The sequence below is a fragment of the Lactuca serriola genome, chromosome 9 (assembly GCF_051521515.1).
Source record: "Lactuca serriola cultivar US96UC23 chromosome 9, Lser_US96UC23_V15, whole genome shotgun sequence".
Lineage (NCBI taxonomy): Eukaryota > Viridiplantae > Streptophyta > Magnoliopsida > Asterales > Asteraceae > Lactuca > Lactuca serriola.
Window position 1 is genome coordinate 182,833,005 of NC_136416.1, and position 25,015 is coordinate 182,858,019.

Here is a 25,015-nt window from a genome sequence, read left to right on the forward strand (position 1 = left end):
CCGATCACTTCCACCATTGAAAATACTTCATGTCATCGTGGTTATTACTCGATGTTTGTAAACTCCAACGAATCAACACAAGATCACCTAAGTTTAAAAATCAAACACAAAATGTGGAAAGACAATGAGAATAAGAAAGTTGTTATCGCTATGGACGTATGAAATCTTTATAGGGTTTGAGTAGAAAATAATAATGTCAGACCAACTAAGTAGCCTCCTACCATGTGTCACAAGGTGTTGGATTAGTGTTTAAGTCCATAACTATTTTGGTATGTACTTGACCCGATGGTGCATGGTCCTTTTGGGTTGCCTTCACCAAAGCAACTTGATTGGAGAAATAAATAAAGAGAGGGAGGTTATTATGATTTATTAATATGTTATAAGAATAATATATTGAAGGAGAAATCATATTTGTTTAATTAATATTGGTCAATAGTTAATTAAGAATTAATTTTGTGATCAAGTGTAATTAATTAAACTAGAGGGGCTGAATTGTAATTATGTGATAGTTACAAAATAAGGTAAGGATTATCTTATATATATGGTGAACGAATTTGAGGCGTAAATCCCTTAGAATTCGACTAGGATAAGGGTTTCTAGGACTTATCTTATGGTTGCTTGGTGGACAAGCAACTAGATAAGGATAAGGACTAAAACCTTAATCTTTACACCTATATAAACCCCCTAGGGCTTAGGAATTCGTCTAACCCTTCCCAAGAGGTCCTAAGGACGAATTCTAACCTCCCTCCTCTCTCTTTATACCTTCTCCACTTGCTTATGGTGTTTGTAAGCCATTAGAGGAGTGACACTTGTGACTCTCAGCTTTCCAAGGTCAATTCAAGGAGGAATTAGATTGTTATTGCTATATAACAATCAAGGTATGTTCTTAAACCTATTCACATGTGAATTCTGATTTCCATTTGCTAGAATTAGGGTTCATAGTCTTGGATTCAAAGTATGTACAATAGAGAAACCTAGATCCAAGCTTTAGGGTTGGTATGAGCACATAGGATGTCTTATGACCAAAACCCATCAGTGGTATCAGAGCCATGATTGGTTTCTATTGTATTGATGTTTGATGTAACTGAAAATCGTGTTTTGGTCTCACTGTTCGACCTGACTCGGCGAGTCAGCCCTACTCGGCGAGTTCCAGAGGGTGACTCGGCGAGTCGGTGCGTCAGACAGTGCTTATCTCGGGATTTCTTGATGTTTTTGCATTAGGATAATTACCTTATCATGTTAGATTAATATTAATCCGATTATATGATATATTTGACTATATTTTTAATCTAATTGAAGATATTTATCAATTAATAAGATAATTGTTTCCTTATAAGATAATTGATTAATTATTTTAAGTAAATTGATAAATTATTTTGCAAGAAATCATCAAATATGGATAATTATGTGATTAAATGTTAATTTGAATTATTTGTTATTTGATCCTTGTTGTTGTGAAAAGTTTCATATTTGGCCCTTTAGGTTTTATAGTTTAAATTTGAACCCCAAAAGTTTTGTTGTTTTGAAATTAAAATAGTTGAAACCCTAATGTTTTGAAAAAGGTTTCAAAACTTGCCCTCAAGTTTTGGAATTTAAATTTTGATTAAATAGTTTAATTTTGATGCATATTTAAATTCTAAACCCTAATGTGATGAAATGTTTCAAAACTTGCCCTCAAGTTTTGGAATTTAAAAGTTGATTAAAAGTTTAATTAGGAATGTTAAATTCTAAAACTCAAGTATAGTTTTGAAAAAGTTCAAATCACACCCTTATGGTTTTGTTAATTAATTAAGGTGTATAATTAAAAGAAGTTTAATAAATCCATAAAAGTGTAGGTTTACAATTTAATTGAATTAAAAGTATAATTGTTAAATTAGACCACCTAGTATTTTGAAAGTATAAAATACACCCTATACTATATATAACATTAAAAGTCTAAAATTATATATATGTATGAGTAAAAGTCAGTCTTACCGTTAGTAGGCCTCATTCACGAAGCTAGTCTATAAGGGGTATTTAAGGAAATTGCCTATAAAATGGCGATTGAATGAGTATCCACTCTTACCCACCGCACTCTTGACTAGTGGAGGGTCGTTAGCCGAACGGGTAGGATAGGACGAAACCTTCCATTATAAGTATAATAAAGTATAAAAATAACTAAATGTTTTCATAAAATTCCCAATCTTAGTTACTTAGGCAAAAGTGAATTGATGCAATTCCATGAAATTACACTTTGTGCCCTTGCAAAGACGTTAGTGGAGCGTGTGTGGTTTACCGGCACACTAAATGGTTCTAAGCAAAGGTAGCAAAGGGTGACTCAATGTTTGTCATAGTTCGGTGGAGCGTGTGTGGTTTACCGGCACATCGAATAGGTGACTGTAACATGTGAGGGCACCATGTAAGTTTGCATGGTTTTTCACACCCGCTTTGTGATCCTCGGCATCCCAGTCACAAACAAGAGGGGCATATCGAGATTTTAACATGCCATTGAAAGTTCAATGAATCTCAAAGGATCTAGGAGTTTTCATAGATTTAAAACTTAAATTTCTTTTTTGTTTTTCGTGGTGGAAATTAGTGAATCGTCATTCACTTACCTTCAAATATTCTTCAATTAGGGTTATGGCATCCCTCTCCCGAGTTGTAGAATATTGTGTTGGGTCCTAGCCTTAGTATCTCATTTGGGTGATTTACTAAGGACTCAATCTATCAACTAACTTGAATTCGTTTTTCTCCCGTTTTGTAGATGTCAAAGTTCGACAACTATGGTCTTCTCAAATCCCGTGGAACAAACATTCCACATGAAGATGGTACTCCACGATTCAATCGAGGAACAAGAAATCATGCTTCACTTCCTCCACCTCCTCCAATTGTTCTCCCTAACCCACAAGATCGAAAAATTGAAAGGTTCAACATCACTAAAGCCCTATTGGAAATGAAACATGAAGATGGTAAACCCGTGTGTGCACACGTTCTAGGAATAAAGTCACACATTGATAGGTTGATAATGTTGGGTGTGTCATTCCCGAATGAGTTGGCTGTGAATTGGGTTTTGCAGTCACTTCCAGAATCATATAATGAGTTCAAAAGAAAGTATTATATGATGGATCATGACGACAACCTCATTGACCTAACTTACATGCTCATTGCTGCTGAATCAGAAATGATTTGGCGAAGCAATGGAGCGTATTTGTTGGGAGAGTCAACCGACCATACTTCCGAGGACGTTCTAGGAGAACCGACCTGTGTTTGCTGCCAAAGGAAAGGACGTTGGATACAAGTCTGCCAAAAGAGCCTGAAGAGTCCAAAAGATGGGAGAGTCAAAGAGTATGGTTGCGCTTCAGGTAAAAACCACTATCTAACTCCATTAAGTTCCTATTCATTGATTCTTAATACATGATGTGATAAGATTGCATTTGAATGTTTTGCAGGATCGGTGAAAAGAAAGGAAGCTTGGTGAAAGAGCAAGAAGAATCTAATCACAAGGAATGGATCTTGATCGCATGGACTTGAATATTAGATTTTGAACTTAGATAGTTATGATAGAGTTGTTAGAAATTTTCTTTTGAAATACATAGTTTTCAATGGATTTTGCATTGTAAGGACAAATGTTTTCCGCTGCTTTATAAATAAAATAAATTTTCGTTTGACTTATTTATTTGTTTGTTTATTTCCTTGCAATGAAATCGTTATGAAAATTGGTGTTTGCATTTTTCTACAACAAATGGATTTGATTCTTATGTTATTCATGGAAAGTCGAGAATTTACCGAATAGGGAGAGTTTCTCATCGCCCAAGTTTCAATTGGACAGAAACTTGGAATCATGCAACGTGGATGCACGATGAATGAGAAATTTCGTATTTGGAAATTAGACTAATTCATTGACAAAGAGTCAAGTGGAGGACTAGGAGATCGAGTACACAAAGTTATGTGTTGATTAAAGTCCACCATAAGAGTAACAAAGATATTCGTCATGATTTACTAAAAGTCTAGTAAATGTGATTATACTTATAAGATTAAGTGTAATTCTTAGTTGATTGAAAAAGTTTAAATCAATAGCAGAACGAATAAGAAGAATCAAGAAGGCAGAAAGATAAAAGTTTCTCCATTCTAAGAAGAAGGGAGAGTAGCTTTTATGCTTTATGATAGGTCTTAATGATTAAGAACCATATCTCAATTGATCCTCTAAGTGAGTCTTAGTACAATTGTATGTCTAAGAAGAGGAATCAAGAATTGAAGAAATGGTTAAATCAATAAGTCAATCATACTTCGTCCCAATAACAAGTCTTAAAGTTAAGATTGTGACAATGAGTGAAAAGTATTAAAGGTTTACAACATTAATTAAATGTGGTAAGTTGTGATGTATTGGATAAGACAAAGACCAACTAGTACCAATTTATGAAGTGTTTTGATAAAAGCTACACTAACTCTTGAATATTTGTTTGTCAAGAAATGTTTTGACAAGAGAATCGTATATGTCAAGGAGTCAGTGGGAGTCTTAATGGTCTTGAAAGGTTTCAAGAACAAATCAAATAAACCTTATTGATCATCACTAGCACACAAGTTAAGGTTTACAACCTATCGTGATGACATTATTTTGGTTTCTATGCCAATCCAATCGAGTTAATTATGCATGTGAGTTATATGAGTTCTCATTTTGAACGCATAAAAGGCAAAGCACCTTAATCAATGAAAGGTACATTGATAGGAAAGGGTGAGCTGCTTAACTACTTGGAAGACATGGTGGGCAGCTGTGCTACCATAAGGCAAGAAATCAAGATTAAAAAAGGTTCAGTCCATATGAGTTTGAATTTGTCATAAACTTTGGTTTTAACAAATTCACATGGATAGGAACACATACACCGTTTAAATCTAAGTGTCATAAGATTTCCTCCTTCATGAAAATGATTGTGAAGAAATGCTTTCACTAAGAAAGATTTTAAGAAGATAGTGATTGTAAAATTGCATTCTCAAATTCGATTATGGTTACGGCATCCCTTTCCATAATTTGAATTGTAAGGTTTGGCAATTAGTCTTAATTGTTTAGACACACATATGAACTATCGAAGGTAAAGGTGTATAAGTTCAAGAAGCATTGATAAAGGATTATCAAAGCACTAAGTATTAGAAACATGAACTTAAGAAATTCAATAAGTATTGTTTTATGAAAGTTAAGATGTTTATGAATACATGTCGAAGCTAGTGGGAGCATAAGTGTTATGTTTTATAGTAATCATAATGATGGTGGGAGCATAAAAGTTATGATTGTATGATTATTAAAGAAAGTATTGCAAGGTTAGCAATATTAATTATAGAAAACATGAGTCATACTTTGCAAAGTCGCAATAGTTGAAGAGTTGTTTTGCTATAATTAAGGGAGAGAATATTATGCTTCATTTCAAATCTAAAGGTTTAGGTTGAGAAATGTTAATAAAATTTAGTCAAAGGTACAAAGTGTGTTCTTAAAATTTCGATTATGATTACGGCATCCCTCTTCACAATTCGAATTTTGAGAACATAGCAAATAAAACATTATGCGTCGTGTCCCATACGCTTCGGGTATAGGATCGATTGCAAATGCTTTAATGTTTGACCATTCTAAAATTTTTCCAAATGTCTAGCGCATTTAGAGGGAAAAAGGACTAGAATCGGTTTTGTCTAAAATAATTAAACAACTATCAAAGGACAATCCAAAGTTCGACGAGGATTAGTCGCTTGTGAGTAGTTGGAAGCATGGTATTGGATGGACCATATCGACATCATTACGAATAGATAAGATTCTATTAAGAATGAGTTGTCATGAGGAAAATATGGAAGCGTGTTCATATTAGGAAGTAAATATTGAAAATCTGTGTTTACATTAGAAACTATTATGCGAAAGGATGTTCAAAGGAATGTACTTTGAGTGAGAGACATCATATCTAAGGAATTGTCTTGTAACAATCTCCGATAGAGGACTTTGTAATGTCATTGGCTATAGTCTTTGTGACTTTGGTGCAGTGAAATTACGAAAGGATCATTGCATAAAGTGTTAGAATCTAACATATTCTATAAGTAGCAAGAATTGATATTCTTACACTTATGGAAAAAGGATTTGGAGTTGTAAAATGAGAAAGATTGGAAATGTGTTCAATTGATCTGTTTCACAAAGTAAGAACCATAGGTAAACATTGTGTGCATGCTAGGAGCATGAGACAAGTGTTGGAATTCAAGTAAGAAGTTGATTAACCGAAACGACAAATAATGAGTAATCAATATGGTGATAAATAAAAGGTGTTTTATTTATACTCAAAGGTTTGAGGCCATATGGGATTAGTATTATTCTTGTGTTTCACCTTTGCATGTTTTGACTTCCAGAATAATTGAGTTTATTAAGAATAATCGAATTATTCGAATGGGCCACAGTCATTCATATGTTGGAAGTAGATATGAATGAAGACTGTCGTGAATTGGTGTGTGGATTGTCTAAAAGAGTATTAGACATAAGCAAATGTTTGCTGCAACGTTCATGAGTGCTTATGAATATGATTTGAGCATTGGATCAAACCCACGCTCACTTGGATCACTCCATGAATTGTATCGCGAGTGATTGGTGAGACGATAACATCTTATATTCTTGAAACCAAGATGTGTGAGTTGTATCTTGCAAATCGGTTGCACATTGATAATATGTAAACGCACCAGTAACTTGGTGTTATAAAAATATTGTTGTGTGTAATTCGGTGGGTGAGTGCAAGCAAGCATTGTATCAAAGTTTATCCGTTCCTTTTATTCAAAGTAGAATAAAAGCGATATCTTTGGGCCCCTCGATGGTTTAGTGATGACAAACGTAAATGCTCGGCCGGGCTAGGGCTAATTTGATTTGTTCAATTAGTCAGTCGTCATAAATCAGAAATCGAGAAGTAGTACAAAGAGAATGATTTGAAATCATATCTCATATGATATCTAGAATGGAGGAATATATGATCCCTTATCTAAGGACACGCGTATTTGATATGATCAGAGTTGACAGCGGCTTTGGAAAGCTACGATTGCAGATCGGGATCCGAAGTCATACGCATAATAGTTGTTAGACTTATCCAAGTGGGAGACTGTTGGATTAGTGTCTAAGTCCATAACTATTTTGGTATGTACTTGACCCGATGGTGCATGGTCCTTTTGGGTTGCCTTCACCAAAGCAACTTGATTGGAGAAATAAATAAAGAGAGAGAGGTTATTATGATTTATTAATATGTTATAAGAATAATATATTGAAGGAGAAATCATATTTGTTTAATTAATATTGGTCAATAGTTAATTAAGAATTAATTTTGTGATAAAGTGTAATTAATTAAACTAGAGGGGCTGAATTGTAATTATGTGATAGTTACAAAATAAGGTAAGGATTATCTTATATATATGGTGAACGAATTTGAGGCGTAAATCCCTTAGAATTCGACTAGGATAAGGGTTTCTAGGACTTATCTTATGGTTGCTTGGTGGACAAGCAACTAGATAAGGATAAGGACTAAAACCTTAATCTTTACACCTATATAAACCCCCTAGGGCTTAGGAATTCGTCTAACCCTTCCCAAGAGGTCCTAAGGACGAATTCTAACCTCCCTCCTCTCTCTTTATACCTTCTCCACTTGCTTATGGTGTTTGTAAGCCATTAGAGGAGTGACACTTGTGACTCTCAGCTTTCCAAGGTCAATTCAAGGAGGAATTAGATTGTTATTGCTATATAACAATCAAGGTATGTTCTTAAACCTATTCACATGTGAATTCTGAATTCCATTTGCTAGAATTAGGGTTCATAGTCTTGGATTCAAAGTATGTACAATAGAGAAACCTAGATCCAAGCTTTAGGGTTGGTATGAGCACATAGGATGTCTTATGACCAAAACCCATCACAAGGTACCTTGCATAATGGTACGAAGATCCTTGTTAGTTTGATCAATTTGGTGAAAGTGATTGATTAGATATTATAATATTATAAGGAGGAAGGCCATGCTAGACCATTTGAAGGAAGGTGAAGGGTTAGAAAAATGTTTGTTTGTTTGTTTGTTTTTTTTTTTTTTTTTTTTTTTTGAAATATGCAATTTTGGTTTAAGTATTTAATATATAATTTGGTTAGCATTTTATACATCAAATCATTATAAAAAAATCTTATCTTTTATGCTTTGAATCATCATCCAAAGCTCTTTGGAATTTTCGAATGAGTTCTAACAACCAAAACAAATATACATGTCTATGTTTTACCTACGATTTTAAGAGTTTACCATCTAAAACCTAATTCTTGAATCGTTTTGAAAAAAAAAAAAACGTTTCAGCCCTTCTAAAACTTACTTCTTGAATCCCTCCGATGAAGAGAGGTGGGGTGAAGGGGAGGTATGCGGTGAGGATATGTTTTAATCGATGGTGAGGAAGTTGCAGTGATGTTCTAATTGGCGGTGAGAAGGAAAAATGACGAGATGCGGGAGATGTTTGCTTCTACATCGACATGTAAAAGATAAAGGGACAAAGTGGAGAACATAAAACATCAAGGTGAGAGGGTTAAAAATCAAGAAGCTAACAACCATGAAAACCATTAAGGTTATACAAAATGCTTGGCTATTTGGCGCGATATGTGACTTGGCACCCTCAAGTCACATGTGACTTATCTCCAAACACCACCCTTAAAATATGTGATTCTAATGCTCCGTGAGTGTAGTTACTAGAGGCCAGAATCTCTTTTTTCTTCATGTCTCTCTCTCTCTCACTCCTCTTCTCCCTTCTAAACTCACTAGTAACTTCATATGAACATCATTTCCTATAGCTAGTAAGTTGCAAGTAATTGATTTTTTGGGTAATGTGGCGCACCTTCACGATAATGGTTTTGTGTACCATTTCGTATAGCTAAAGAATTGCGACAAATTAGATGCTATTTGCTAACGTGGTAGCCATGTGGCATGGTAACCGATTATAGAGTTCAAAACCTACTAAATGAAATATATGTTGAAAAAAATAGAAAATTTAAGGGTTATAACGCACCAATAAATGATTATAGGCTAAAAATCGTACTTTTTGATAAATTTAAAGGTTTTAGTGTAATATTCTCGAAAATTAATATATACCATTTTTATATTTTAGGTTGCAGAATTTGTTGAGGTAATAATTATTTGTATTTAAGAGAATTCTATAATAAGGTAGTGTTTGTTTTTTGTCTGCAGATCTGCGTGACCTCTTCTGTCTACGCCGCGCAGACCATACGCAGACATTAGCCTTCGCAGACTGTTTGTTTTTTTGAAGACTGCAGACCTAAAAATGTATGCGCGCCCTCTTCTTGGCGTAGATGTGGATCAGAGTCTTCTAACATTTTCAGACATCTTCTAGCCTAAAAAACATATATATCTTTATTTTTTTTAAGTTTTTTTTTAATTTATATTTTTTCCAACTTTGTTAATGATAAACAATTTGAAAAAAAAAAATTACAAAACTTAAAAAAAAAATAAAATAAAAAATAACGTTCGACGATACAAACATGATATTTTTGACAAATTTATAATAAAGATTTATTAAAATAATAGTCGTTGAAGTTGTTTATATAAATATGAAAAAAAAATAATAATATATTCATATATTTTTTTGCCAAATTTTGTAAAACATTATTTAATACAATATCGTTAATTTCCCAAGAAAATATTTATGGTACGTTTTTAATGAATTTTAATGAAAAAATCGAAGTTTATTTCCATCCATTTATGTATCAAATTCTTTGATCACTAATTATAATGTTTAGTTATAACTTTACAACCAAAGTTGTTGGTTTTTATCAAATATATACGTTAATTCATACCATTTTTATTTTTACTTTTTTATACAATAATACATAAAAGTTGATCTAGATTCGTTAATTATTTATAACAAAATCATAAAAATATTAAAAAATCACTTTGAAGTTTAAAAAAATTAATTTATTTAGATTTCAGGTTTATTTTAATAGCTCGCAGATGTTAAAAAAATAAACAGTTTTCTTTTTTCAGACTGCAGACGTTTGGTCCACATCTTCTACTGCAGAGGTCTACAGATGTGGTCTGCAGACTGTAGACATTTTGCCTCAAAAAAAACAAACAACACCTAAGTGTTATTGGTGTCACAAGGAATTAGTAAATCATAGTTAATAATGGCTCAAAACGAGATCGAACTATATATTTTTTTTTTGATTTTATAAATAGTTTAAATTTTATTACAAAAATTATAGCATTATGATAGTACTCAAATCTTTTAAATAAAACAAGTCTCTATTCTAATAAAAAAATACTTTTAATCTCCTTTTCATATGTGTCATTATATTAGGCCTGCTAATTAATACACATTTTATTCTTTTTTTGCCATGTGTCATCCTATTAAACCTCTTAATTAATGCATGCCACTTGTCAACCTATTAATTCTCTATTTCAAATTTTAAAATTTTCACTTTAATTACAATAAATTAATAACAATGCAATAAAAATTAATACAAATTATAAGGTGATATAATTTCACATATTTATTTAAATTAACGATTATAATTGATTAATAATTTTGTGTTCTAATATTAAAGTTTAATTAATTTTGTAGCCGTGGTTTCACGGTTATAAACTAGTTTGGATATATATCTACTCTAATAAATGGAAATCTTTTTGCCACATGGCACACTCTCATTGATTTTGCCACTTGTCATTTTGTGGTTATTTTCAATTAAATTTTTTCCACATGGCATTTTGTGGTTGTTTTCATTTTTATTAAATTTCATATAATAATTTGTTAAATGTATTAATTTCAATAAATGTAATAATAAATGCATATCAATTTCATTAATTGATTTTCTTTTTAATTCCAAATTTTCAAAATTAAAACTCCATTAGTTTCATTTGTTTATTTATCTAAATTATATGTTTAAATTTAAAGGAGAAAAACACTTTAATTTTAATAATTCAATATTTTTCTAATTTTTTTTTTATAAATTTAAACTTCTTAAATTTTTAGAATTTCATATTTTTTTTTAAAACGAACCCATGTAATACATGGGTCTTACACCTAGTGTATATATATATATATATATATATATATATATATATATATATATATATATATATATATATATATATATATATATATATATATATATATAAACTTTCAATTCAGTAAACTCAATAGATTTTTTAGCCTAACTATATTAAGTGTTAATTGAAAGGTGGCACTCAACCACCATAAGAAAAAGGTTCAAGCTCTACTTGGAATGATAGAGAATATATTATGGGTCTTATATAAATACACAGACAAAGATGAGGGACCTAATTGTAATATTTAAAAAATAAATTTACATAGGTTACTTAACAAAGATTTTAATAACTATGTAAAACCCCGACAATTTACATCATAATGTTGTATAAGCGAAGATGTACCCACTAAAAACATGTGTTGTAATGCTAAAATCATCACGTTAACTATATATACTATCATAGAGCTCAAACACAAAATCAAACTCTACATATAACTTGAATCTAACCAAGTTCATGGAAAAATCTACAATCTTCACGATTTCATCAATGGAGTTTCAAATCGTTATTCTTCAGATATTATATAATATTGGATGTGATTATGTAATCCTAAAACTACGGATATTGAGGGTTATCTTCTGCAAAACCAAATCAATTGAGTCAAAAAAACTCCAAAACAATCCTAAGTGGCATAAAGATACAAAAAGGAGTGACAACTCACGTATAGATACAGGATCTATATGTACAAAGAAACTCGCAGCTACAATCATATAACAAAACAACAACATTAATCCCTTGAAGTAATTGGATGTTCCCTCCTACATTAAAAAAAATGTGCAAAATTTGAGTCGATTTGTACAAAAATTTAAAGTTTAAAGAGTTCAAATAGTCAAACATTTTCCGTAAAAACTAAAAACGCTGTAATTTTCATGGGGTGAAAGCGAACAATGTTTTTATTTTTATTTTAAGAATGAGTTGGAAATGAAAAAAGTCAAGTCAAAGTCAAAGTCAACTAAAAAGTCAAACCTGTAACATAAAGGCTACTACTAGAACAGTCATAAAAAGAATTGATGTCTCAAAAAGTTGAAAATTTAGATCCATTGGACTCCCAATCATCCACCCTACTACCACACAAAATGGCATCTGCAAATACACAACAGAATATCTAATTCCAACATTAAATAATAAAGAGTAAATTACACAAATGGTCCCTATGGTTTGTGGTTATTTGCAAGTTTGGTCCCTAACTTATTTTTTTAACTCGGAAGGTCCCTACAATTTGTTTTTGTTGCGCGCTTGGTCCCTATCTTACCTAAAAAGATTATTTTGCCTTTGATTTTTTAATTTCTTTAAATAAAGTGGGGTAGGTAAGGTAAGGTGATGTGATGTGGAAGTAGGGTTGGGATGTGTTTATTTAAATAAATCAAGGGCAAAATAGTCTTTTTAGGTAAGACTGGGACCAAGCGCGCAACAAAAACAAAAGTAGGGATCTTCCGAGTTAAAAAATTAAGTTAGGAACCAAACGTGCAAATTATCCCAAACCATAGGGACCATTCGTGTAATTTACTCAATAATAAATATACTAAAATCTCAATAGATTTACCAAAAAAATATGTTAGTAAACAAACATTTTATGCCAATTAGGTTCACTAAACAAAAGTTTTTGTTCATCTTAGGATACAAAACTAACATTTTAATGCAAATATTTCAAAATCATGGTTACTAAATGACACAAATAACCTTATTTTCATAAGTTTTAATGACCTAGTTGGCAAAAAAATAAAATAAAATAGTAGTATGTTAAAGGAAGTTTTATCTAATAATAATAATAATAATAATAATAATAATAATACCTACCACAAACATTGAAATTTGTGTTGAAGAGCCAATTGCTACTCCTAAAGATATATCCTGCACAAATAGTAAAGAAGTAAAAATATAGTTTTTTGACAAATTTGCCCTTGTGAAATTTGTACTTACTAGTTTATCTTTAATTGCAAAGATAATGGCACTTGCATGTTCAGCTGCATTTCCAACAACAGGAAGCAACACAACACCAACGAATGCAACTGGAACATCCATGGCAACAGATGCACCCTACCACACACAATCATTTTCCATTTCCAATTCCAATTCCAATTTCCAACAAAAGCTACACACCACCAAACATGTAAATCAATCCAACAAAAGTCAAAGTCAAACCTCTATGGCGTTGACCAAGTACTCTGAAAGAACCGAAATGAAAAGAGTCAAAAGTCCAAGCCATATAACTGATTCCCACTTTGAAATCTCTGCAGATTCTTCATCATCCTGTCTCCCATCCTTTTTTTTTTTTGAAATCATTATCGGGAAAATATCAGCAATTTTTTTTATTGTAAATTGTTTTAAATACTCAACAGGGTGATTAGTCATTTTACCTCTTTGATGGATGAATAATCTTGTTTTTGATTTGTGAGCTGAAAAAATATGTAGATTGCATATGCTATGAGCATTATGCAACTACAAAACCTTGAAAGGAGTAATTCTGATGTCCCGATTTGTAATTCGGTTTGTGTTTCATGGAGAAGAGCTGGAAAAAGTAAGCCCATCACTGCCATTAACAGCAATCCCATGTTCATTCCAGCATTTGACTGACAGTAAGGGTAAAATGGTCATTTACTATTATGAGTGTTTCTTTTTAACTTGATGCTGAAAGAACGACTGAATAGAGAAAGTCAGGAAAATGAGGCTTTACCTGTAAAGTCCCTTCTGACTTTTTTACAGATTGGCTAACATTTAGACGAAGGGTAAAATGGTCATTTAGCTTCACTCAAACAGTAAACTATGTCTGAGTGTTTCTTTTTGACTTAATAGAGAAAGTCAGAAAAATGAGACTTTCCAAGTTTAAGTCCTTACAAAATTTGCCTTCATTTAGATGAAGGGTGAAATGGTCATTTAGCTTCACTCAAACAGTAAGCTATGTCTAAGTGTTTCTTTTTGACTTAATAGAGAAAGTCAGGAAAACGAGACTTTCCAAGTTTAAGTCCTTAACTTTTTACAAAATTTGCCTTCATTTAGAGATGAAGGGTAAAATGGTCATTTAATAGTATATGAGTGTTTCTTTTTGACTTGATACCGAAAGAACAACTAAATAAAGAAAGTCAGGAAAATGAGACTTTTCCCATTAAATCGAAAACCTTTTACAACTTTGCTAACATTTAGACGAAGGCTAACAGGTCATTTAGTCTTATTCAGACAATTTGCTATATATATGAATTTCTTTTTAACTTAATACAGAAAGTGCGACTTGATAGAGAAAGTCAGGTTTTACACATTTAACGAAGGGTAAAATGGTCATTTATCATCCTCATTCAGTCATTCAGACAATAAGATATATGGCACTTATGGAAACAAAAAAAGGGTCTAACCTTGTTAAATATTTGTTCCTTATTCCGATGAACAATTCCACCACTGAAAAGCGCACATCCAAGAACAAGCAACAAATTGGACAAAATTGACCCTAACAATGACTGTTGAACAAGTCGTAACATTCCTTGCTTCATTGCAAACAATGAGATTATCAACTCTGTTGCATTGCCAAAAGTCGCATTCAGAAGACTCCCAACTGTAATTTCAAATTTTTAAATACATATTCCAAATGTATGAAAAATCAAATAATCAATATCAATCCATATCTTCGAAAAGTAGATATTAAAAAAAATGTACAAATTTGACGAACAAACCTGTAGGTCCAGTGTAGAAAACCAGTTGTCTGCATAAAAAATGGAATTTGTGTTTTTATTGAGCTTCGGACATTGACTCAACAAAGTCAAATAGTCAATGAGAGTTTTTTACAAATAAAAATTCTTTTTTAATAAACCATGTAAACCTTATTCAATATTTAATCAGAAAACTACAGAATATAAATAAGATTATAATGCTTGCAATTTTGCAGTTTAACCTTTCTTTCACAATCAAACCATAAAAGTTTCAGACTTTTTTCCAATTTAACCATCATATAACAAAATTACAGGTGAAAATAATGGTTTGTTTGTAATTTCAAAATATTAATTACATATAAGATGTAATGCATAAGTTTTGGAGATATTAATGTGTAGATAATTACTCTGTAGCCCAACCAAGGCGTTCTGCTAAAGGTATGATGCCCAATAAGCTCAATAAGAACACCCAGCCCTGATAATCATATTCCATATAAAAAAAATAAAGTAAAAGTATGAACAACAAAAGAAGTATTAATAGAATATCTGAAATCTGAATATGAATATGAATAAAGTAAAGTCTTACATGGCGTTGGGTTAATTGGTCAACCAACATTGCTAATGGGCCACAAGGTAAGAGAAAACTTATTTTATCGGAAAAGAAAGCAGCTTTGATACTGGAAAACACTAATTTCCATATATAATTAGTGCCAAAATCTTCTGAGTTACTTTTAAGTGAAGATAAGTTTCTTGTTGTTGATACTGGAACTGCTCTGCTATCATCTGTTAGCTCAATTGCTGACTTTCCATCTGGTGTTCCCATCTGTGAAAAGTTCTTGATGCATAACACTATGAAGGTGGCTTCATTACAGTATTAATCGACATAATCCATATGATAAGATAAAAGAAAGAAGTTTGATCATCTTATAATCGATGAACATATGTATGCGTCATGAAAGATGTAGCCAATTTTCATTTCTCTTGCTTGCAGGAATCAATGAGAAACTTGCAATGAAGTGAATGATAGAATCAAAAAGGATCGATAGAATGATGATGAGAGTGAGTAAAAGTGTAGAACTTACTTCTAAACGGGAATTGAATCCTATAATCCGCAAAGTATTACTGTTCCTCATAGTTACAAGACCTAGAAGTTGGAATGTATTCGTCTTCACTCAAACCATGAACCTAATTGCTCCATCTAATGATCTAAATCCAACCAAAACCAATATACGAATAAATACAGTGAAAACGAATCAATGATTTTAGCTGAATAGTGAATACCCTCTAATATTATCTTCGTAGACATGATGGGGTTGGGGGTTCTAAGATTAAATGCGAATGTATCTATCTGTTCTTAAAGAATTTCCCCCTTTTTCGTGTTTGCATGTCGAAACATTGAGTTTGATTGAATCACTGTAATTCGATTTTCCTCTACCACCTTCACTAACATTGGTGTAGACAAATCGTTCCTGTTTTTTTTTTGCTCTTGATCGCGGTCTGTGTCTTGAATTGATTTCGTGAGCAAATAGAGGGGGTTAATTTTGAGCAAATTCGTTTGTTTTTATTTTTCTCAATATTTTATGGGTAATCGCCATGAGCCCATGACATTCTTCGAAGTTCAAAATTTTGTTATCGTCGTTAGTTGGATATAGATGGGCAAAGCGGTTCTATTTCTTTTTTTATTTTCTTTTAAAAAAAAATATATGATTCACAATTTTAAATCGTAATAATAAAATGAAAGTTTTTTTTTTCTACGTTTCATCACATAATTTAATATGTCAATATTTTTTTAATTTCATTTAAATCCACTTGGCAATTGTGGTTTTTTTGGTTTTTTTATTAAATTATAAAAAATGTAATCTAAAAATATAATAAAAAAAAAATAAGAAACTAAAATGTCTCCATAAATTCTTAGGGAATTTGTCAATTAATGTATTAAATTCAATTTACATTCAAATCAACTTTCCTAATTGAACAACATAATTTTCGGCCAATCACTTTTGAATTCACGATAATTTGTAGAAACCTTGCAAAAAGTGGTTTATTCACAACTAATATTGATATTCTTTCCAAATTCATTTTTGTAAATTATTAAACATGTAATGTTATATATATATATATATATATATATATATATATATATATATATATATATATATATATATATATATATATAACCTTATAAAGTTGATATAAATAGATGTTGGTTTATTTGGTTTTAAGGGGCAAATATCATATTAGCCAACAAACTTATCATGTTTATTTTAAAAGGTCACTCAATTATTTTTTTTTTGTACTTTAAGGGAATGAAGTAGAATGTGACCTATTGAAATCATCCTTTGACCCATTATAAGAGGTTAATGAATTATAATAATAATATAAGTTAATTAAAAAACATTAAAAGAAAAAAAGAAAACTTAAACATGATCCTAGGCATTAACCCATCTTCATCCATATGTGTGCTTCTAACACCTCCCACCTTCTAAGGGCATGTTTGTGTTAGTTTTTTTTTATCACAAAAGTGATTTTTAAGAAAAATGCTTATTAGCTTATAGTTTTTAGGAAAAAGTTATTTTAAAAAGTGTTTGGATAAGAAAAAGCTGCTTTTTAGGAGTAAAAATGGCTAAAAAGCTAGGATTTTTCATCTTTTTGAAAACTTTATTTTTTTCCTATAAAAAAGAAACGCTTTTTAAATACACAAACACTTTTTTAGCTTATTAGCTTTTTGAAAAACTACAAAGCTAATAAGCTATTTAAAAATGTTTTCGCAAACACCCACTAAGCTTCTTTCCAAACAATAAACTCCAGATCCTCTTTCGACATCACCAACGTAAACAATATTAAACATTCTCCTTCGCCATTCACAATCACTGCATCCCAAAAGTTCCACAACATATTTGAGATTCGAAGATGATTGAGGCGGAGATGATGTGTTATTGTTGTTGATATGTGAGCCCTTCCTCTTCACCTCTTTGCACCTTCTCCTTGAAGATGGTGGTTGTACCGTTGATAGTGGTGTCGAACTGGTGGTAGTCGTAATTGTCGTCGATGGTGCCGCTGAATTGATGATGGCGCCGAATTCCGTTTGTTGTGAATATGGTGGCTCTTCTATTTCTAGGGCTTGTTTGATGAATACACATCCTAAGATTGATAGGTGGTTTTTTAGTTTTTTGTTCTTAAGATCATAAAAGATGGGTGATTTCTTGGTACAACCATGTGAGCCATCATCATCAGTTTTATTTTGTGTACTTGATCTGCTTTGACAAAAGTCGATTTGTCTCCTCGATTTTTAGTCGATTTGTACCAGAAATCTTGTTCTAACCTCGATTTCTGTTATTTTATATTCAATTTCTGGAATTGCCTTGTTAAACATTCTAAATTTCATCATCAACTTCTGTTATATTTCTACATCTACTGTATTGATTTCATTGAATACGTTTCTTGATTTATCAATTCCATTGCATTTGGCATAAAGATGTAACAAAAAAAAAAAGAATTGAATTGATAAGGATGTATCCAAGAATGTTAGTAAGGGTGTATTCATTAGGTTGGTTAGAAAGTTGAGACTTGATGGAGTTGCTTGTAGGAAGGAATTACAAATTCCTACTTGATTCATTAGATTGGAATAAGATGTAATCAAACAACAAAGAATTGAATTGATAACCAACTTCATTTTAGGAAGGAATTAATTCCTGAGAACAAGTCAATAGCTTGGTTAGAAAGTTGATACTTGATGATGTTTCAATGCACACATTTTACAGGCTTACCCGGTATCAGGTCAGGTCACATAAGGATATTTTAAAATAGGAAACGATAGTTCATTCTCATAATGTACAAAAAAAAAGCTATGTAACCTTTTAAAACAAACACAACAAGTTTAATGGGCTAATATGATATTTGCCCTTCAATAACAACAAAAAATGTTCATTATTCTGGATATTCTGTGCAATCTCAACAGTTTCTTCAATTTCAAAGCTAAAAATGACATGGGGTCTAGGGGTGTGCAGGCGATGTGGGCCTCCAATCGAAAATTTCGTTTAATATTGATTATATGACAAAAATAATAATACACTAGTTAAGGTACAATTACATGCTATTAATCTATTTAGATATCAATATAAAAGACATTACATATGTACGACACTAAAGGTTGGAATCTCACCTCAATTTTTAAAACTATATTTGAGGTTTAGGGCCAAATTAAGTGTACCACAAGGAAACACACATTAACATTACAGATTCATGTTTTAGTGGAACACTATCAGGATTTGAATATTGTGGCTACAACAAAAGTCAAAGTCAATAGAGATTAACACTTACACATGCTATCATACTCATAATTCACATTTAACTGTCAGTTCAATTGACAATTACAATTGAAAAAATTGGAACGGTGAACCTATGTAATTGAACAAATAATATAAATAAGTTAGTATAATATTTAGTTTGATTGATATAGGGTATGTCGAGTTTGTCTACATGCATTAATTATGTTAACTTTATTAATAATACAAAATGTTAATTTAGTAACATTGATTTTTTAAAAAGGATGTCCCTAACTAGAAAATTTGAATCATATTTTTCTAAATGTAAAAAAATTAAATAAATAATTTTCATGGTATGAGAGGAGTTGTCAATAGATTTATTATCAAACAAGTAGTATTTGATTGTAATGATGAATTAGTTCAAGTGGAGCAAAATGTATTCGGAGATAATACTATCATTTTTTATAACATTCAATCGAATAAGGAAGAAAATAGAGAATCGGTAACGGTGAATGTGGATGAAGTTAATGAAGTTGTGGAAGAATCTAAAGAATAATAACTTGGATTGTGATTGCAAGAAAATATCTCTTATGTAGATGAAAACATACAATTCAAATGATAATTGTGACGACAAAGAAGATATTATAGTAAACATCTATGATCCTACTTATACTACACGGAGAGATGTAGTCGTGGAAAATAGTCCTATAAAACATATGTTAACACGCAAAGGTAGAAGAATCATTATAGAGACTAACTTGTGTACTCTAAGGATCCTGATAAACTATTTTGTATTTTGTTTCCGCTGCCTTAATAATAAAACACAAGTAAGTAATCTAGCACATGAGGGGATAAAACGATTATGAACATCTTACTCATAGTTTGAAGATGTGTGGATGTAGTGTATGCATTATATGTATTTTTTTTGGAAAGTTGCTTATAGTAGTTTCGGTTTATGTAGTGTATGCATTATATGTATTTTTTTTGGAAAGTTGCTTATAGTAGTTTCGGTTTATTTCTAATGAGTGAATATTAGTATAATATGATCATATGGGGAATTTATCGATATTTGTTACCAATTTTAAGTTTTGAATTTTTTTAGGGGGCCTCAACTTGATTTCCATATAAAGCCTAGTGTCAATGCGATGAAATTTAAACTAACTTCCCAAAACACATATATTTGATTAAACAACAAAGTAAAAAAAAATCTCAATGCAAAAAAAGATGTCAGGTTTTACAATCATATGAAGCTCACAACGAAACATGCTCATAAGGAGATTTGTACAAAATTAAAGCTTATAGACTTGAACCCCATTTTTTCTTTTACAAACACATGACCAAATTTGAAGTTTTATCTAAAAACATGATCATCATTAATATGTACGACTAACGAGAATAACATGAATGTTATGATGTTTTACCTAACTCGAGATGAGTATGTGATGATGATGTACTACGAGATTTTTTGTCACTTGTAATACCTGATTGAACGAAATTTTTAAACCCAATTACATAAGGCTATTGGGTGTGGGCAACATGTTATTATATGTTATCATACCCAAAATGTCCATCCCATCATTATAATCATACTTTTGATGTTATAACACCCAACGTAGAAATGAGCAATACCAATAACATGTGATAACACCTACCATTTTCTATTTATTTTTTATTTTTTTGATGTTTTTAATTTGTTTATTATTTTTAGTGTATGTCAAAATATTATTAAAAAAACATATAAGTTAATAAAACATAATTAAATTAAATACTTAATTAATCATACCTTTTAAAAAATAAAAATGACATTACAAAGGAAAAAAAAACATTAACTGAAAACATACGATAGTCCTAATAATTTTAAAAAACATAAAACGATACACTCTTTGCCTAAATATTCCGCTCGATCTTCGCCTTCATTTTTGGGAGCACTTCCATCCGTCTCGGTGGCATATTCTCTTCGTTAGTTTGAAGAATTTCCAAATTCTTCGTCATGTGATCTTCCTCTGCTTCTCGAAGAAGAAACTCTAGATGCTCACGTTGCAACTCATATCTTTTAAGCACGATTTCATTGTGGGGGTCAAATTTCCGCTTGCTCTTGAAGTATACTTTCGATTTCCTCTGCATGTCGTTGAGCTCACCTTGCTTTGTCGTGACCTATCGGTCGTCGAGGCGGGGAGATATCTTCGATGTCGTTGAAGCTGTCCGGTAGCTCATCCGTGTCCGCATTGAGGTCGATGTTTGTGCACGCGTTTGAAATGTCAACCAAACGTGAGCCGCGAGACCTCTTGGATTATTGTTCCGAAAATGTGTCCGTTTTATTCCATTTTGGGTCATCCTTAACATTCTCCCAAATATTTTCGTGCTCGAAAATGTGACCCGTCTCGACATGATATTTGTCATTCGCCATTCTATAAACATCAAAATCGTTCGCACCACTTTGCTTGTGAGAGGAAAGTTTGTTGTAGTTGGAATTGAACTTGGTGCACTTCTTGCTTATTTGAGTCCACTTGCTACTCAACATATCGTAATTGCGATAATTTTCATCCTTCTTCAAAATGGTCCGAAATTTCCCGATCACTGCTTCCCCAAAAACGACTTTTCTCATATTGTTTCCTTGAGTTGGATTTTTTGATGTTCCACACCACGACACCGCCAACACGTATGCTTCCTTCGCAATCCACCATTTTGGAGGTTTTTCTTTCGATTGCTCCACCACGACCACTTTCTCTTTCCTTTTTGCTCTCCCTTTGTTGGTTGTTTTTTTCCGGCTCCTCCCCTTGCGTCTCGGGTACCGTTTCTTACGTGGGTGGTCGTTGTGTGGTATTTTGTTGCATTGTAGCGAATGTATTGAAAATGTTTTGTGGAAGGGCTGTAGGGAATTGTGGTAGGGATGAGGCGAGATTGAAAAAGTTGTCGAAAATTGGAAGTTGCAGTGTGCCTTGAGTGTTGAGGATGTTCGCGTACAACTCATATTGTACAAAACCAAGAGGAGGAGATGTATTTGTGTTTGGAGGAGTGTTGGGGTTTTGATCCATATTGTGTTGTGTGTAAAAAATTATTTGAGAAATGATATGTAAAAAATAAAGTGAGAAATAGTATGTAAAAAATGAAGTGAAAATGTATATATATGGTGAGTAAAAATTGAAAAAAATAGATTTTTTTTAAACATTTCGACCGTTCTTCAACGGTTCATTTTTGACCGTTACCAAAAAATCGACGACATACATTGTGTTTCTTCCCGTTGCCACGATAACACACGATACCATAACGCCAAAAAAGGGGACCGGATGTGGTGTCCCTCGTGTTATAACGGCGTTATTACGAGGTTACATCGGAATAACGTCTCCGGCGTTGCCCATACCAACTCATCTAGTAAAGAAAAACAAAGATAGGATCACCTAGGACTCTATATTTTCATTTGTCAGATCAAAATTGTAAGATATTGAAATTTAAATCGGAATCTTAAAGCTCATCAAGATAAGCAAATTACCAAAATTCGTATTATGTTTGTAAGCTCATTGTTTATTAATTGGATTATTAAAAAGTCAATAAAATTCACCAATTTATAGACTCCGGCCATCTACAAGCTCAAAATCGGCCGAAAAAAGGTGTCATCAACACTTGGGGGTACTCCACTTCTTACAAAGTTACTATCGATCGATTTTACACATCAAATTTGCTATCACCGAATTTAGCGAAGTAGTTTGCTTCAATTTAGTTAAAACCCTTTCACTGTATGTTTCCCCTTTATTCGAATCAACCTAACACTCAGCCATGGCGTCTTCTGGTAAATTTCTCTCAATAATTTCATATGTTTCGAATAGTTCACATTTCATTCTTCCTATTTTTCCGGCTTTATATATATGAATGTATGAATGTGATGAAATTAGGTTACGGCATAATGCGAAAACCGGATGAATTCTTTGATTTAGGTCAAAACTATTGATTTTATGTTATTAAACACAAGGCATCACCAATTTTCCAGAATTCACGTTCTTCTTAGCGAGACGAATAATTTGAGTTTGAAAGTCAAAACTGCTCTTACTTACAGATTGATGTTCTATGTGTAGCTTGTGTTAGATCGTAGTAGATGAGATCAAAGGCGTTTTTATGATGGATTTCACAGAAAAGGAACTATGTGTGCTATGTGAGAGAGGCGGGAAGCTTTTGGTCTGCAACGACAATGGCTGCCCTATATCTGTTCATGAAGATTGCATGGGTTGCAGCCCTCGATTCAATGAAACTGGCAACTTCTGTTGTCCTTACTGTGTTTACAGACGACTGACTACAGAAACATGTCAATTGAGAGATAAAGCCATGTTAGCAAAGAAAGCTTTGTCATCTTTCTTAGGTGAAAATATCGCTCAAAACCAATCTAAATCTTTCTCTTCACCATGTGAAAGTAAACATGAAACCTCTGTATCTGAGGAAACTGATCGGATTCCTAACAGGAATGGAGAATTTTCTGGTGTTTGTGATGGTAGGACATGTAGGATTATGGTTGTTTATGATGGTGATGCATGTAAAGAACAGGGGATGAATGCTAAAAGGGTTCCAGTTGAGGATGAAGCAGGGAGTTCTGAGAAGAAAACTACTGCATTCAATGGAAAACCACCATTGTTGAAAGGAAAGCGTAAAAGATGGAGTGAAGAAGAAGAAGATATGCTTAAGGTATGCTGTAAAACTTTTGTAAACAGGAAATCTTTTTGATAAAAGGTGCAATGATTAGCATAGGAATCTTTGTGCGATTTGTGTGGAATTGGAATTCAGTTCAAACTTCTATAAGAAAAAACTTGTTGCCTTTTCATTTGGTTCCAATATCTTGCTCATGAAAGCTCACCAATTCCATTCCATTAGAATTTAAAGTAAATTACAGTTTTGGTCCCTTAGTATAGTTAATTTTTTGCAATTTTGGTCCTAAAAAGTTTTCTTTTTCATTTGTGGTGTTAATTTTAGGTTATTGTGAAGTTTTGGTCTATGTTCCAAGTAAAATAACTTTTCTTGGTTCCCAACCATAACTGGTTTTTGAAATTTTGGTCAAATATGAGCAAAGTAGAAAAGTCAAATATGCTGATGCTGCTTTAATTGTAAACGTTGCAGGAAGGAGTTCAAAAGTTCTCAGCTACAGCCAACAAAAACTTCCCTTGGAAGAAAGTTTTGGAATTTGGTCGTCATGTTTTTCATACATCACGGACACCTTCTGACTTGAAGGATAAATGGAGGAATATTTCTAAATAGAGATCAACAAATTCACACTTTTGTTTTTGTTGTTTTTTCTCAAAAACAATCTATGAACCAAATGCCCATCTTAATGCCTCTTTAGGTTTTTCCATACAGGTGGAAATTGGTAGTCTTGTTGCAAGTATATATATATATATATATATATATATATATATATATATATATATATATATATATATATATATATGAGGGCGGTAAAATTGTAATCTTAACTTAATTAATTTTGGTAATTAAATAGGGTAAAATCAAATCCCTTTAATTGAGACAAATGCCCATCTAACCCAAATTAGTTTAATACTTTATAATTATGCGTTTTGCAATGATGTGTAAATTAGATTTTAGCGGAAATTACACGAATGGTCCCTATGGTTTAGGGTAATTTGTGTGTTTGGTCCCTAACTTATTTTTAACTCGCAAGGTTCCTAAAGTTTGTTTTTGTTACACGTTTGATCCCTGACTTATCTAAAAACATTATTTTGCCCTTAATTTTTTAATTTATTTAAAGACAAAATTGCAAAAATGGTCCCTGTGGTATGTATTTTTTTGGGGTTTTAGTTCAAACCAAGACTTTTTTGGATTCGTGGTCCTTTTGGATTAGTTTGTATGTAAAAATGGTCCATTGGTAAACTGAAATAACTTTTATGCCCCTCGTGTATTTATTTTTGATTTTATTTTCATTTTTTTTTTAATTTCGTATATATATTTATCTATTTTAAAAATTAATAAATAAAGAGCGGACCTCTCTCTCTCTCACATTGAACCACCACCAGAGGTGGAAACCGGCAGCCGGAAAAGTGCAGCAACCCTCCAC

The 25,015-nt window shown here is 32.0% G+C and overlaps 2 protein-coding genes across 2 annotated transcripts; one reads left to right on the top strand and one right to left on the bottom strand.

Moving 5' to 3' along the window:
* Positions 1–11,369: 11,369 nt before the first annotated feature.
* LOC145074626 (vacuolar cation/proton exchanger 3-like) lies at positions 11,370–16,286 on the bottom strand. The gene is made up of 13 exons (XM_079020974.1): positions 15,980–16,286; positions 15,781–15,904; positions 15,285–15,533; positions 15,106–15,173; positions 14,723–14,751; positions 14,408–14,604; positions 13,418–13,630; positions 13,203–13,322; positions 12,981–13,097; positions 12,858–12,911; positions 12,027–12,143; positions 11,722–11,818; positions 11,370–11,638 (listed from the first exon to the last, which is right to left on the bottom strand). Exons 2-13 carry the CDS (start codon positions 15,829–15,831, stop codon positions 11,616–11,618), a joined length of 1,335 nt encoding a protein of 444 aa, XP_078877100.1. The 5' UTR covers positions 15,832–15,904; positions 15,980–16,286; the 3' UTR covers positions 11,370–11,615.
* A 6,256-nt stretch (positions 16,287–22,542) lies between these two features.
* On the top strand, positions 22,543–24,295 carry LOC145077156 (uncharacterized). The gene is made up of 3 exons (XM_079022929.1): positions 22,543–22,750; positions 23,034–23,634; positions 24,064–24,295. The coding sequence occupies exons 2-3, from the start codon at positions 23,074–23,076 to the stop codon at positions 24,199–24,201; spliced, it is 699 nt and encodes a 232-aa protein (XP_078879055.1). The 5' UTR covers positions 22,543–22,750; positions 23,034–23,073; the 3' UTR covers positions 24,202–24,295.
* Positions 24,296–25,015: the final 720 nt, after the last annotated feature.

Bases quoted from the DNA above. Each gene is read 5' to 3' on its own strand.
- LOC145074626 (XM_079020974.1), bottom strand. From the start codon at position 15,831: ATGAGGAACAGTAATACTTTGCGGATTATAGGATTCAATTCCCGTTTA. The intron at 11,819-12,026 runs GTTTGACTTTTT...TTTTTAATGTAG, and splicing joins TAGTAGCCTTTATGTTACAG to GAGGGAACATCCAATTACTT. The intron at 11,639-11,721 runs GTGAGTTGTCAC...TTGGTTTTGCAG, and splicing joins TATAGATCCTGTATCTATAC to AAGATAACCCTCAATATCCG.
- LOC145077156 (XM_079022929.1), top strand. From the start codon at position 23,074: ATGATGGATTTCACAGAAAAGGAACTATGTGTGCTATGTGAGAGAGGC. The intron at 23,635-24,063 runs GTATGCTGTAAA...TAAACGTTGCAG, and splicing joins AAGAAGAAGATATGCTTAAG to GAAGGAGTTCAAAAGTTCTC.